The sequence below is a fragment of the Rattus norvegicus genome, chromosome 11 (assembly GCF_036323735.1).
Source record: "Rattus norvegicus strain BN/NHsdMcwi chromosome 11, GRCr8, whole genome shotgun sequence".
NCBI classification, from domain to species: Eukaryota; Metazoa; Chordata; class Mammalia; order Rodentia; family Muridae; genus Rattus; species Rattus norvegicus.
This window is the reverse complement of record NC_086029.1, coordinates 56402592-56416705: the sequence shown is the minus strand read 5'-3', so window position 1 is coordinate 56416705 and position 14114 is coordinate 56402592. Positions and strand designations below refer to the sequence as shown.

At 40.9% G+C, this 14114-nt stretch overlaps 2 protein-coding genes across 6 annotated transcripts in view; one reads left to right on the top strand and one right to left on the bottom strand.

Annotated features, from left to right (window-relative positions):
- The window catches only part of Cmss1 (cms1 ribosomal small subunit homolog), a 298132-nt gene extending 285046 nt beyond the window's left edge, over nucleotides 1-13086 (bottom strand). The window contains exon 1 of one of the 2 annotated variants that reach the window (NM_001013866.1): nucleotides 12900-13086. In NM_001013866.1, coding sequence (NP_001013888.1) covers nucleotides 12900-12960 — 61 coding nt within the window. In that variant the 5' untranslated portion in view covers nucleotides 12961-13086. The remainder of the gene's footprint in view (nucleotides 1-12899) is intronic. The other variant, XM_063270410.1, reaches the window with a different exon arrangement.
- Nucleotides 1-13239, top strand: part of Filip1l (filamin A interacting protein 1-like) — a 242956-nt gene extending 229717 nt beyond the window's left edge. For 3 of the 4 annotated variants that reach the window (XM_017598112.3, XM_063270563.1, XM_063270564.1), the window contains 2 exons: nucleotides 4932-5119; nucleotides 12753-13239. In XM_017598112.3, coding sequence (XP_017453601.2) covers nucleotides 4932-5119; nucleotides 12753-13104 — 540 coding nt within the window. In that variant the 3' untranslated portion in view covers nucleotides 13105-13239. Of the gene's footprint in view, nucleotides 1-4297; nucleotides 4365-4931; nucleotides 5120-12752 lie in introns of those variants that run through there. The other variant, XM_039088830.2, reaches the window with a different exon arrangement.
- The last annotated feature ends 875 nt before the right edge of the window (nucleotides 13240-14114 follow it).

The window sequence follows — 14114 nt, the reverse complement described above, 5'->3', positions numbered from 1 at the left end:
ACAAGTGTCCTCAGTATCTACAGCTACCGGCATGATTAAGGGCCTTTTGCAGTTCCTGGAACCAAGCCCACCACCGAAGGAACACTCCCTCCTCACACAATATGCTGCCAATACATCACCAAAAAGTTCAAAGCCCTTAAACACTAATTTCCTTGAGAGAAAGAGAAACATCCCGACTCCAGCTGTCTCCACCAGCACCCCCATAGTCTGCCATGGACCGATGTCTGTTTTCTGTGAAGAAAATAAAATAGGATTCATAAGGAAAGTGGCTGGAGACTCAGACTGAACCAAACTGAAAACATCACAGGCACTTGCAGTTCTTTGGTCACTAAGACAACCGTCTCAATGATGGTGGTGAACCGGAGTCTACAGAGTGCTACGCTTCTTTCTTAAGAAGCAGCGGATAAAACAAGCTAATTCTCTGAGAATTTAATGAATTTACTTCATAAATATACTTTTCTATTGCTTTCTAAACAGAACTTTTCTTCACTGAGCCAATCATCTTTCAGACTTGTTATCCAAAGAGCGCCTTTCATGCTGAGTTGAAGATTAAATACGTTTTTTAAAGAATCTTTTTTCTTCCATGAATGAACTTTCCAAGTTGCTTAATTCCCTCCCAGACATCTGCTTTCTGACGAAACCCAGGAGCCTTCGAGTAGAACAGTCCCTGTGTGGTCTTACAAGAGCCACATACATGAATCTCTCTTGCAATATGCACTCAAATTTGGAAAGAAAATTTCTTGGAGCCATTTGACGTAACATTCTATAAAAATGATCCAAGAGATGACACAGCTCCATATTTCATTTGTAGAAACCAGTCCAAGTATAAAATTCATACCGCAAGGAAGAAAAAAGAAATTATCCTCTGCTCCAACACAGTTGCAGGAATGACATTTGGCTTGCCTAATAAAACAACTAGTCTCTGCTGCCACCTAGAGGTAAAGACTGTGTAGTGAAATCAGCCAAGAGAGCCCAGCTTTTGAACATGTTAAGCTGCCATTCTTCTTCACAATACCCATCAGTGCTGCGGCTGAGCCCCCCCTCACCATGGCTGCTGTGAGGAGGGTGTTGCAGAGACCTGTGGTGCTCATGAAGTGTGCCCGCTCTCAGACAGTCATGTCCGGCTCTAACATAGTCTCTGGGCATGCCGAGTACAGTCATAAAGGATCTGAGCAGCCTGCCTAGGATGCTCGGGACCCTCCTGGGGCTTCCCCTGCCCTGGCAGGTCCGCGTGCCCAGTGAAGTGAGACATTTATATCCATAGTAGCTTCAGCTACAGCAGTTGTTCTCTCAGAGTGGCAGGCTACCCTTACCTGCATCAGAACCAATTACCCTTGAGAATTTATTAAAAATGTGGATTCTTACATATGGCTACAGGACAACTTAAATGACCTCTCACCAAGGACTCTGGGCACTAAATTACAGAAAATGTCTGTAATTCTTGACAAAGTTATGGGGCTTCACAGAAACCTATTCTGGAAAAGCTGAAACAGATTTCAACTGAGGCTTCTATTGTCCATGGTTAGACGTTAGGGATGACATTCATAGAAATGTCCTTATCACTGAGAATTTCTCTTTTTCATGTCTTAACAGTTTAGTATAGCATCTTTTAACTGTGTGCATTTACAAAGTGTTGAGAATGACCAAGAACATGACTAATACCACTAACCTGAGTGGACCACAAATATCACAGACGCATGTCCACCTGCAGCAGTGATTCCCAACCTGTGGGGCTCGATTCCCTCAGGTGTAGAGCAACCCTTTCACGGGGGTCGCCTAAGGCCATCTGCATATCAGATGTTTACATTATGACCCACAAGAGTAGCAAAGTCCCACTTATGAAGTAGCAGCAGAAATAACTTTATGTTTGGGGGTCATGAAAACACGACTATTAACTATATTAAGAGAAGGCAGCACTAGGAAGGCTGAGAAACACTGATCGATAGGTTGTGCATCCCTAACCTAAGTCTAATGTTTTTACTGCCATAATAATGTCTTAATTCCACACAGACCTCATGTGACACGTTGTGGTCATTACACAGTTACACTGAAAATAATGTATAAAATTATATTCATTCTATTGTTTATAAATTATATATGTGAAACATATATGGCTTTTGCAGTTAGATGTGGATCTCATTGTGTATATGCAGATAAGTCCCCCAAAATTCAGACATTAAAAATACTTCTGATCCCTGGGGTTTCAGAGAAGGAAGTCAATCTATACTTCTTTTTCTTCACACATAAATATTAAATGTGCATGTCTTAAATCCATTTCTTATACTTTCTTGGAAGCATTTCTCTAACTTCAAAAGCATTACTATGTAACGACAGCATAGTGCGTCTATAAAATAATACTCTAATTCATTTCCTACATCCTCATTATTAAGAATTGTTATCTGTGTCCACTTTTTCATTGTGATTAATGCAAAAGCAACTACCTTTACTTGTCCCTCTGATTATTTCCTAGGGAATGAATTTTAAGGTACTTGATACACAGTGCCAAGTTGTTCCTTCCCTCATTTGGACACTGATTATTATTGTTGTTGTTATTTAAAATAAACAAGCACCTGCCTGTCTGAGAGGCAAGAATGTAGACACAGCATGTTTGCTAGATGAGACCAAGAAGCCAAGACAGGACCCGTGAGGCTGGAATGGGACTATTGCCATCTCACCTGGCATGTTTAGGATTAACACCAGAAAGGTGGTAAGAATATTAAAGTCAAATACCCTTCTGTACTCATTTACAGAAAAACTTGACTACACATAGCAAAAAGAGGAAAAAGTATATCCCAATATGGTTTATCCTTCACTGACGGGAGCCACATCTGCACAGCACTTGTATTTGAACTCTATTTATGGTGCTATGTGTTTGTCTTACGTGAGTGCACGTTACTACTAAATTACATTCTAAGTGCTTACACTGGCATCTAAAGGCCATATTTGTATTTCCTTACAAAAAACGGTTCTAAAACTCTGTGTTAAGTTTCATTAGCAATTCCAGCAATAAATGTCTAATCTGCTTCACATCAAACACCTTCACCCTTTTAGTTTAGCAGGCCTCAAACTCTGTTATGATCCACAGCCCTAAGAACAAATAGAGGCTACAGCTGGTAACTGAGTGCGTGCACAAACACACACACACACACACACACACACGCACACACACACATACATACACACACACATGCACACACACATACATACACACATACACACACACGCACACACACACATACATACACACACACACACGCACACACACACATACATACACACACACAGGCACACATACACATACACACACATACACACACATACACACACATACACACACATACATACACACATACACACACGCACACACACATACATACACACACACGCACACATACACACACACACACACACACATACACACACACATACACACACATACACACACACACGCACACACACGCACACACGCACACACACGCACACACATACATACACACACATACACACACACGCACACACACGCACACACACGCACACACACGCACACACGCACACTGAGGCAATATTCATCACACAGTACTTGTCATATCATTCGGTATTCCAGTCTACTCTTTACTTCACTGTACTTAAATGTTTACAAGGAGTGGTACATCTAATGTACTTTTAAATCAAATACTCAGTGATGTAGAAGTTAAAAAGCTCAATAGTATCAGACTATATTTTGGGGATAATGGAATAAGATGAGAATCATATATACTATATTTTAGGGTAAATATAAACATAAATACACAAAGGAATTTCAATGTATTCAGTCAGTACAATAAAGGATGAAGAATAATTTTAAGATGGCCTCTCACAAAAATAGTACTAGAAGTTTACAACAAATGAATACAATGAACTTTTAAGATATTTAACAATATTTACATTTATGAACTCAAAACAAGAAAAGAATAATGTAACTGGGGGAGGGGATAATCAACTCTGACAGAAGACTGTCACAAGTTCAAAGCAAACCTGAGTGGGGACATGGTGAGCTTCACAGCAGGCTGGGATACAGTGTGAGACCTAATCTCAACACACTCACCATCACCACCACCACCAAACAACGAAAGCAAACAAACAAAAATGACAAAGAATATGTATCTTACAGTCAACTGGATTATAAGAGATCCAGTGTTGAAAACTTCCCATCTATTGCCAGCAAGTATTCTTAAACATTCTCATTTCTCCCTTAAAAATAATGGAAAAAAATAGTTCTTAGCAATCTATGTAACTCTCTGCTAATCTACTCCTTCAGCCTACAGATCACTCCGGTTATGTACCTCCTTCCAAAGTCCTCCGTATGTTAACCAATAAGCAAACAGGTAATTCTGCCTCTACAGTGTACCCATCTTCAACCTCTACTCACTGTCTTCTACATCCTCTCATAAGCAGCCTCATCTGAAGCACTCCATTTCCCAACTATATTTGATGTTTTCCTGCATGAGGGACATAAGCAAAAGCATTCAGTCTTATTACCAACAGCAGTTTCCGAGCGGAAGTCTTTGGGCTAGGCTCACATTTGAAGTCAAATACTACTTTCTTAGGCACAGTTCAAATTAAATCTTTCTCTGGAAATTGCATAGCTCTCTAACAATAGTTGAAGTACTACCTTTGTTTACCACACACTGATCAGCAGGAAAAACTAGGCTTACTCTGCATTTATACACTATGATCAAATGTACATTTACACAATGGAGTTTGCAGAAAGTTTCCTGAAATATCTTCCCTCAAACTGACTATCTTAAATATGATAGATCCCCAGAACTTAATATTTTCAAAAGTCACTCCCCCCAAAAATAACTACATGCCTTGAAAAATGCCCATTTATTTCCTAAGTGTACCAATAACTATCTTTTGTCTTTGTTGTTGTTGCTGTTGTCTGATTCAAGATCAAGGGAGTATGCAAGCAGAGAGTTCCAACAAGGATCCCTAAACCCAAATCTACAGGCATCAGCAGACTTTCCACCAACACACCCCTGGGATCGATGGATAAGGCTAGTCATCAAAATGACTGCGAGAAATTACACATCATAAGAACTGTCACTTCTAACACTTTCCTCCACATAAAAGGGAAAAGGTAAGTTATGCCTAGATAGTCTCTAGGAAGATTTATCTCCAGAAGGGTCTGGTAAGCTACAATCACCACTATGGAGGGCCAGAGAGGAATGGCCAACTGTCAAGGAAATAGCGAAGCAGCAAGCTATCCTATGGCTCACAGGTTGATGGACCTGCTGAAGGCCATGCTCAAAGGAACAAACAGCACATGCACAATTTTCAACTCTCTGTGAGCATATATACACACCGTGTCACACCTGCAAGCCACTGGACTCCCCATGACATTCTTAACCTAACTCAAGGCTGGACTGTAGCATCAACCCAAGACTGGACTCCACGACAGCTCAAGAGCTTTTTGTGAGCACAGAAGTAATCCTTCGTTCTATAGAACTTCACCACATAATCACAATGCCTACGAAATGTACTAGCAAGAATTTCTGGGGTTGGGGATTTGGCTCAGTGGTAGAGCACTTGCCTAGTAAGTGCAAGGCCCTGGGTTCGGTCCCCAGCTCCGAAAAAAAAGAATAGAAAAAAAAAAAGAATTTCTAACTTGCTTCATAAAAGTGGGATGAGTTCTACCAAAGTGGCATCAACAAAATCAAAAGTGTAAGGTCTAAAAACAATCACTTCTTTATGACTATGAGAAAGAAAAGAAATTCTTAGCTACAAGGAGGAAGGAACAACAGAATTAGTAATTGCTGATTATGTCCTTGGTGTGGCCTACCCTAACAACCATTAATGTGTGCATACTTGACTACTAACATTTAGCCCTTCTCCTACTTTTGTAGCAGCTTTCCTCTCCTAAAGATGAAGTCACAGAATCATACTGCTGGCATGTAAGATGAGTCTTTAGATTAGCATTGGGGCTTTCTATAGTAGTCAGAGCATATGAGAACCAATGGTCACTACTACTAAGACTTTAGAGGGAAATATAAATCGTTGTTCTGGGTACTTAAAAAAAGAGCAATAAGTTATCATCTCATAGGGCATCTTTATTCACATCCCCTTTCTCAATGTTACACAAAAAAAAAATTGTCAGATTCAACAAAAGCTTGGCTCAGGAGCCCAGGAGGATGACACTAACTCCTGTAGTAACACTGCACTCAGTCAGCACAGGATGCATACAGAACCTTGGCAATAACGTGCAGTCATGGTTTTGTTTTGTTTTTTAATCTCACTCAGAGCTGTGTCACTGAATCAAGAGAAAGGAGTCAGTGTGGACACAGTGGCGCGATGACAGTTTGTAGATGAGGCATATTTGAATACACACATTTCACAATTTCATAAATCCTCAGGGTTTGAGGGGCATCAGTGATTTCTTCGACTCATCACTGAACATGAGAGGCGTGGGCCTGGAAGAATCCTCCTGGCTGAACAGTACACTTCAGCTAGCTTTCTACAATGAGCCCCTGAGCAGACGCAAAGGAACTGACCTTCCTTATACTCAGGTCGTCTGTTTCAATTTGTACACCGATGCCAGTACAGAGCACCCTGGGGGCCATTTAATAAGGAGAGGGATGGGGAGAGAGAGAGGAGGAGGAGGAGGTTGGGAAGCACTGTGATGCGAGCTAAGGAGGAACTGTGTACAGCATCAGGCAAGTGGCAGAGGGAGACATAGAGGAGGATCAACAAGTTATGGGAGGAAAACAGGAAAGTCAAAGTTAAAGGAAAGCAGGAAGTGAATAGAAAAGAGACTACAATGAAGGTGAAGAAGCTCTAACACCGAAAGCAAGACACATAAAGAGCATGCACAGCAGCATGCCTGTGACACTACATCTCAACCACATTCAGGGCGAGAAAAGAGCTACAGAAGGGCCAGTCAATCAAGACATGGGTGAGAAACTAGGCTTACAGACAGCGGTGAAGTAAGGGAGGGATGGAAGAAGCAGTTATGCTTGGGTACCGTTCATTACGCTAATGGAAAGATAAAATATTGGAATGCCTAGAGTGAAAAAACAATAAAGATCATATGGAATCAGAAAAGAAGCTGGGCATGTGCCTATAACCTGACCACTCTGAGGCAAAGGCGGAGGATTATGAGCGAGGCCAGTCTGAGCTGTTAAACTGTCTCCCCAAACCCTACAGCCAACACAGATCTGAGGCTACAGCTTTGGGAGAGAGAGAACACTTGTCTAGCATTCACAAGGCCCTGGGTTCAATTCCCAGCAACACACAGACACCCCATGAAATAGCAAACTGGAGAGGTAGCCCCACAGTTAAGACCACAGGTTATTCTTCCAGAAGATTCACAGCACCCATATGGCTGCTCACAACCATCTGGAATTCCAGTTCCAGGAGATCTTGACACCCTCTTCTGGCCTCCATGGGTACTGCACACATGCTGAATAAATACACATATAGGTAAAACATCCATACACATAAAAACAACATAAACTAGAATTTTTTGAATAGGAAAAAAATAAACATATACTATTAATAGAAAACAAAGTGCCAGGAAAGTTTTACTTTGAAAAGTAACACAAAATACACTGTATATTGAAGTTTTTAACATTTTCTACCATGCTAGGACTTTCCTAAGTAAGTTTTATGTCAAGATGGCATAATTTCATGAGTAAGTTTTAAAAAAAAAAAAAAAAAAAAAAGGACATGAAACCGGTTTTGTTTGCTGTGTATAGATGATCCTGTGTTACTTAAATGATGTCCCCTCTGCTTTCATGACTTGTTTCAATTTGCACACAGCACTGTAACACTTATGTCAAAAGGTTCCTGTCTCAAGTCTGTGTAAACAGTACTTACCATTGACTCTCTGCCATGTCAATAAGAGATAGATGATCAGCCAATGGAGGAGAGAAGAGAAAATAAGGCAGGACTTCTTCCAGCCAGAGGAGGGGGAGAGAGAGCGGATAAGACAGACCGAGCCAGGGGAAGAACAAGAGGAAAGATCATGGGAAAATACATCTGAAGCCCAGAGAGCCAGACCAATACTAAAATGTAAGTATCTCACGGCTTTTAGCAGGGAGGTAGCCAGATTAGCTTAGAAGATTAAAATAGATCAATGTCTGCCCAGGTATTATGGTAAAGCTTGATTAAATAAATAAATCTTGGTCTTTCTATATCATTGTTGGGGAACTATCTAAAATAAAGAAAAACAGCTGCTGTATTTACTGCATACATCTATTAGTTGTTACACTAAAATAATTATGGACATTTTTGTGATCACCAGCAGTAATTCACTTTCAGATGATAATCAAGTTCTCTCAGTAAGGCGAAAGCCTTACAAAATGCTCCATTTTAACAAAAGAATCGGTTTTTATCAGTTACAACACAGGCTCACTCCAAGATAAATCTGGGGCAAAACATAGAATGTAGCTAAGAACTGAGCATGATGTGGATTTCAACAACACAGTGTTTGACATGCAAAGCAACTGAAACAAAGAGTCCTGCCATGCCAGCATGACCCTTCTGAAGAAACTTGGCCATCTTGAAGGGTCAAAAATGAGAACTAGAAGAAGCTATACTGCAAGTGGAAGGGCAGCTCACTGGGAAGAATGTGTTTAACAGGGGTGGAAGGGAATGAGAGCCGGCAAGGCAACGAGGGTGAAGTGGACATGGACAAAGTACACCAAATACACAAGTGAAATGGTTAGAAATGTTTAAATGCCGAAAGGAAACGATTCTAAGACTCTGGAGTCACTGTAATAAATTTTGAGAAATAGATAAAATTCCCAGTGAATGAATAATGAAACTCCTAAAAACTGACAGGTTTTGTTAGAGTCCTATTGTTTGTTTATTCATTCAGCTTTGGTGATCTCTGGCTTACTACTCTTAACTTTTGAAATCATACTAACTAATTCTAATCAGAATGTAACTGGTCTGGTATCGACACAACTGTGGGCCACATACTAGGGTAACTAATAAAAGCCAGTTTTCTCTGAGGTATAGTTCAAATTCTTTCCGGAGAAATATATAGCTGAAAGCCTGCGTTTGGATGGGAGCAGCATCTGCAAGCTAAGTAGGCCAGAATTTGGCCTAATAGTGCAGCTCATGTGACAAGTAGGTTATGCATAATTGTGATAATTATATATGTGGAAAGAAATGAAAATAAGACCATTTTATGACAAAAATATTACATAAAACTCAAATCTCATTGTTAATAAAGTTTTACTGGAGCATAGTTACATTCTTTGTCTACATATTTATCGTTTATATCTACTTTTACACTAAAAGTTCAAAGCTGATTAATTAAAACACGACAATTGGATCTGTAAAGTTCTGGTGTTTATAGGAGTATAAGGAAAGAAGTCTGCTAACCTCTGGGATCGTATGAACTAGACTAGCAAGGAACTCAGAACAGAATGTTTAACCACACCGTCATCTAATATCTCAAAGCAACACTTGCAACTCAAGAATTCCATCCAGCAGTCTATGAAGGCTGATGAAAATGAGAAAACTACATTTCAAGATGTTTGTAAAATGTTTAGAAAATGTATAACATCTAAGTACTCAATGACAAATGGTTAGATCATCAACAGGTCGAAGGTAAAGTGTCCCATGACTATAGCCCCTGCAATGGGCATGCTGAAGCAAAAAACATCTAATTCAAAACCAACCTGGGCTAGACTGTGAGATCCTTACTCAAGACAAAGACAAAACCAAGGATTTGTAGTACAAAGTAATGATATGTATTACTGTTAAACAGGAGAGGAAATGAAAGATCTTCCATATTTATTAGGGGTATTTTTCATAAAACTCATGGATACCTTGTAAAATTATAGCAGGACATGTATGTATGGTTTGGAGGAAGATCTATACAGCTGTACTTTCAAGCTTTCATAAACTGTCGTCAAGAATTATTCATCTTAATATTTGTAAAAATTGTGGGAATTCTACCAAGTTTTCTCTGTTATTTGATGGTCCATCTAGTTGTTTTCAAGTACAGACTGTGATTGACAATATAGTCTTTTTCTTTTCTTTCCCTTCTGTTTATTCATCCTGAATTTTGCCCTTAAACATTCTGTCATGTTATTTGGATTTTCACTAAACACACCAATACACATATCCAATAATGTAAACTGATGGTGTTTTTCTCTCTCTAATTCTGTGTCAACATTTGGGCTGAGCTCAATAAATAACCCTGAAAACATCATGCTCTGAATTGGTTCTCTGCGTACGGCCAGCATCTCCAGGAAATATTCTAAGCCTGAGTCATACAGCACAGATGATGCTTCACAGTGCTGTACAATGCCTGTACATTAAACAGTCTAACTTTGGTCAAAAAGGTAAACAACAAGACAAACAAACTATTCACTTAAAGGTCCTTAGTGCTCCCAGCCAAGTCATTCCAGAGGAGATTTATCATCGATAAAGCAAGATGATTTGAACAATGCCTATAATGCTCCTCTCTGCAATCATGAGAAGAATTGAGCATTCACTCTGTGCTACAGAAGCTGTCACCTATGTGAATTACAGCCTCATTTCCGAGTCAGGAGTCTACTTATTCCCCTTACAACACAATTTATAACACCAAGTCCAGTTGAGCATGGTAGTGCGTACTTATAACTAGCAGCAAGGAGACCTAAGCAGGAAGACCTCAAATTTCAGGCCAGCAGTCTGGGCTACAAAGGAAAATCCCATCTTAAAATTAATAAAATAAACTTAATAAAGATTAATTAGACACTATTGTACAGCACAGGATTTTGACAACTCTTCCACGAAGGTAAGCATCTTCAGAGGCATAAGGTCTCCAGCCAAGATAAGGGTATGAAATATTAGCAGTTTACTAATAAAGACTGAATGAATGCCCTCTATGAATGAAATCACTACTCTGAGCCTCAAGGATAAAGCAGAGGATGAGAAAAGCAGAGCTTACAATCCCAGTGTTCTTTGAACTTTGAAAATAAATCACATATTAGGATTACATCTCAATTACTGACAAAAAGATAAAGCATACGGTTAAAACTGCTTATTTAGTTCTGAACAAAATCAGACTGAGAGTCAACAGACAATGTTCGATAATAATGTGCCCATATCATGTAACTTTTAAAATCAATAATGGGTTTGTTTAGAGATGGGATTTTCATTTTTGATCTTAATAATTATCATGCAAGATACAAGAGCAAGAGCACGGACTGATTTCGGATCATTTGACTGCGAAGGAGAACTACCTCACTCAACAGGAGAATCCCAAGCTAATCTCATAGATCTCGGTGCTTCTGTTTCCTCCTGTATACAACAGGGATAAGAAATAACTACTTCTCTGTACACTTAGGAAGACAAAATAACAATCTAGCACTCATAAAGCGACCAAAAAACAATACATGACATAATAGGTAGACTGAGGCAGGAGAATTAAGAGTTTAAGAATTTAGATGACAATAAAAGTTCAACACATGGAAACTGGCATTGCTACCCACTGTCTCCTGGTATTTCTGAACATTCTTCTTACTTGTATGGTGGGAAGAGGCATCTAAGACTCAGAATGAGCTACTGAATCGTTTGAGAAACACTCCTCAAACGATGTGGAGTCTGAGAGCTACAGATTCCCAAGGTCAAGCCATTTCATGTTTTTACTTTACTTTTAGTTTCCTACTTCTGTCATCCCTACAGTTATTCAATAGCTCTAATCTACTTTCAACTAGATCCAGACTCCCACACTCCACTGGACTGACACTCCACTCTTCTTTTCCCCTTAAATTACAAAACACATGCTGTAACTTTCAGTTTCACACCGAAATCGCCTAAACTTGTCAACTCCATCGGTGTTTATTTTCATGTGATGGCTCTGAGGTCAAAATAAATGGAAATTTGACTTTGACCCTATCATCAAAAACTATTGACAGGTGGGCGGTGGATCCTTGGAGGGTGACTTGAGACGGTGACAATAGAAGTAGCTATTGCATGTTAAGTCTTATGGGACTTGGAATGTTCAAGACCACTCTGGGGTTGTTACTTAATGCTACTTTACTTGAAAATAAAACGCGGACTGCACCCAGAATGGGTACACATAGCGGGACCATAACAAAAACTGTTAGAGCTGTTTTAACTTAATTCTAGTTTTGTTTCTGAAACAAACTAGCTAAGTGAACAAACATGTTAATGAACATTAACATTCCTTATCTGAAAAGCAGAGTTAAGCCCCTTGCTGGCTCAAACTACATGTGATAAAGAACAGGCTATATTAATGTACATGTACCACACGCCAAAAGTTGCGCTGTGCTATACAATTTTTGTTTAAAGATTTATTTATTTTATTTATACGTGTACATTGTAGCTGTCTTCATACACACCAGAAGAGGGCATCAGATCTCATTACAGATGGTTGTGAGCCACCATGTGGATGCTGGGAATTGAACTCAGGACCTCGGGAAGAGCAGTCAGTGCTCTTAACCACTGAGCCATCTCTCCAGCCCTGTTCTATACAATTTTAAGTTCCGTTCGTAACTTAAAATTTCTGAACAGTCAGAATTACTCTTTTTACACGTGGGGGAAAAGAAGAGTGTGTCAGAGTATCAGAGTCTGTGATTTGAAAACCTAGTTCAGGGATTACTGGTGACCACTACGCCAAACTGCCCCTGTACAAAAACGGGCTATCTAGTCTCAAGAAAAAGGCAAAAATAAAAAAATCAGAGCTTAGGAAGGAGCAAACGACGGAGTCACTCTCATTTCACGTGTGACAGGATGTTGTCCTTCCCCAGTTCCCGCGCCGCCTGGTGCACCCTCGGCTCCGAGTCCCACCTCCCGGCGGATCAACGCGACTGCCACTCACCGGCAAGGGAGCCGTGGCGAGTACCTGGGGAGGAGGAACGAGGGAGGAGGAACGAGGGAGGCGGGCGAACGCTTACCTGGGCTGCCGGCCGTGGCCGGCTGGTTCTCCCACCACTCGTCTCCCAGATCGTCTGCCATCTCCGTGAGACCCGGACGCGAGCTGACAACCAGATGAATGCAAAGCGGCCCGCTGCACCGCTGGGATCAGCTTCAGAGTCCGCGTTAGCAACGCTGCACGAGGAAAAACCAAGGAACGCGGTCTTCTGCGCCCCCTGCAGATGACGTCACAGACGCCACGCCCCTCCAGCTGCGGAAGCCAGGGGTGTCGCGGTTTCCACACAGGCTCAGGTGATCAAGATAGACCTAGAAACACCAAATAAATGCTCTATCGAAACAAAACATACAATCAAAATGTTATTATCGGTTTTGGTCATTTCTTTTAACATCTTTAAGTATTTTACTTTGGTTTATGGCCGAAAAGCTGATGTCGAAAGTGCAAGAACTGATGCTAAGACAACTTTTCTCTGTTAAATTTCAAAGAACTTGCACCGCGGGAGGAGACCCGAGCACGTGGGTGTGTTTTCACTAGGTTCTCAGTGTTCTGGCGTTCCGGCTCACGTGCAGTTTGTCTCTGAGGAAGAATATCAGAACTTGGTTGTACGTGTGGATGCTGCTCCTTTTGTACAACTTAAGAGGGACGAGTGACCTAGAGATCTGAAACATACCACTTCCGTATTTAAAATATTTAATCAGGTTTTAGTAGAGGACTGGGATTGTTATCTGTCCCATTCAGCACCATAACCCTTGGAACATGAATAGAACACCGGGTGTAGGCCCCGGCATGGTGGCGCACACCTTTAATCACAGCATTCTTGAAAGCAGAGGCAGGCGGATCTCTGGAGTTAAAGGCCAGCCTGGTCTACAGGGGAGTTCCAGGACACCCAAGGCTCTGCAGAGATCCTATCAGTAGTAGTAGTAGTAGTAGTAGTAGTAGTAGTAGTAGTAGTAGTAGTAGTAGTAGTAGTAGCAGCAGCAGCAGCAGCAGCAGCAGCAGCAGCAGCAGCAGTAGCAGCAGTAGTAGTAGTAATGGTAATAATTGTTGGAATGGAAATCGCATCTCGGGTCTGGACAAAACACACCAGACCAACAGGGTCTCACTTGGAGGAGGTTTATTGGCGGGGGTGGGGTGGGGTGGGGGTGGGGGTTAAGAGAGAGGAGAGAGAGGAAAAAGAAGAGAAGTAGAGAAAGAGAAGCGTAGAGTATGTGGAGAGAAGGGAGGAGGAGAATGGGGA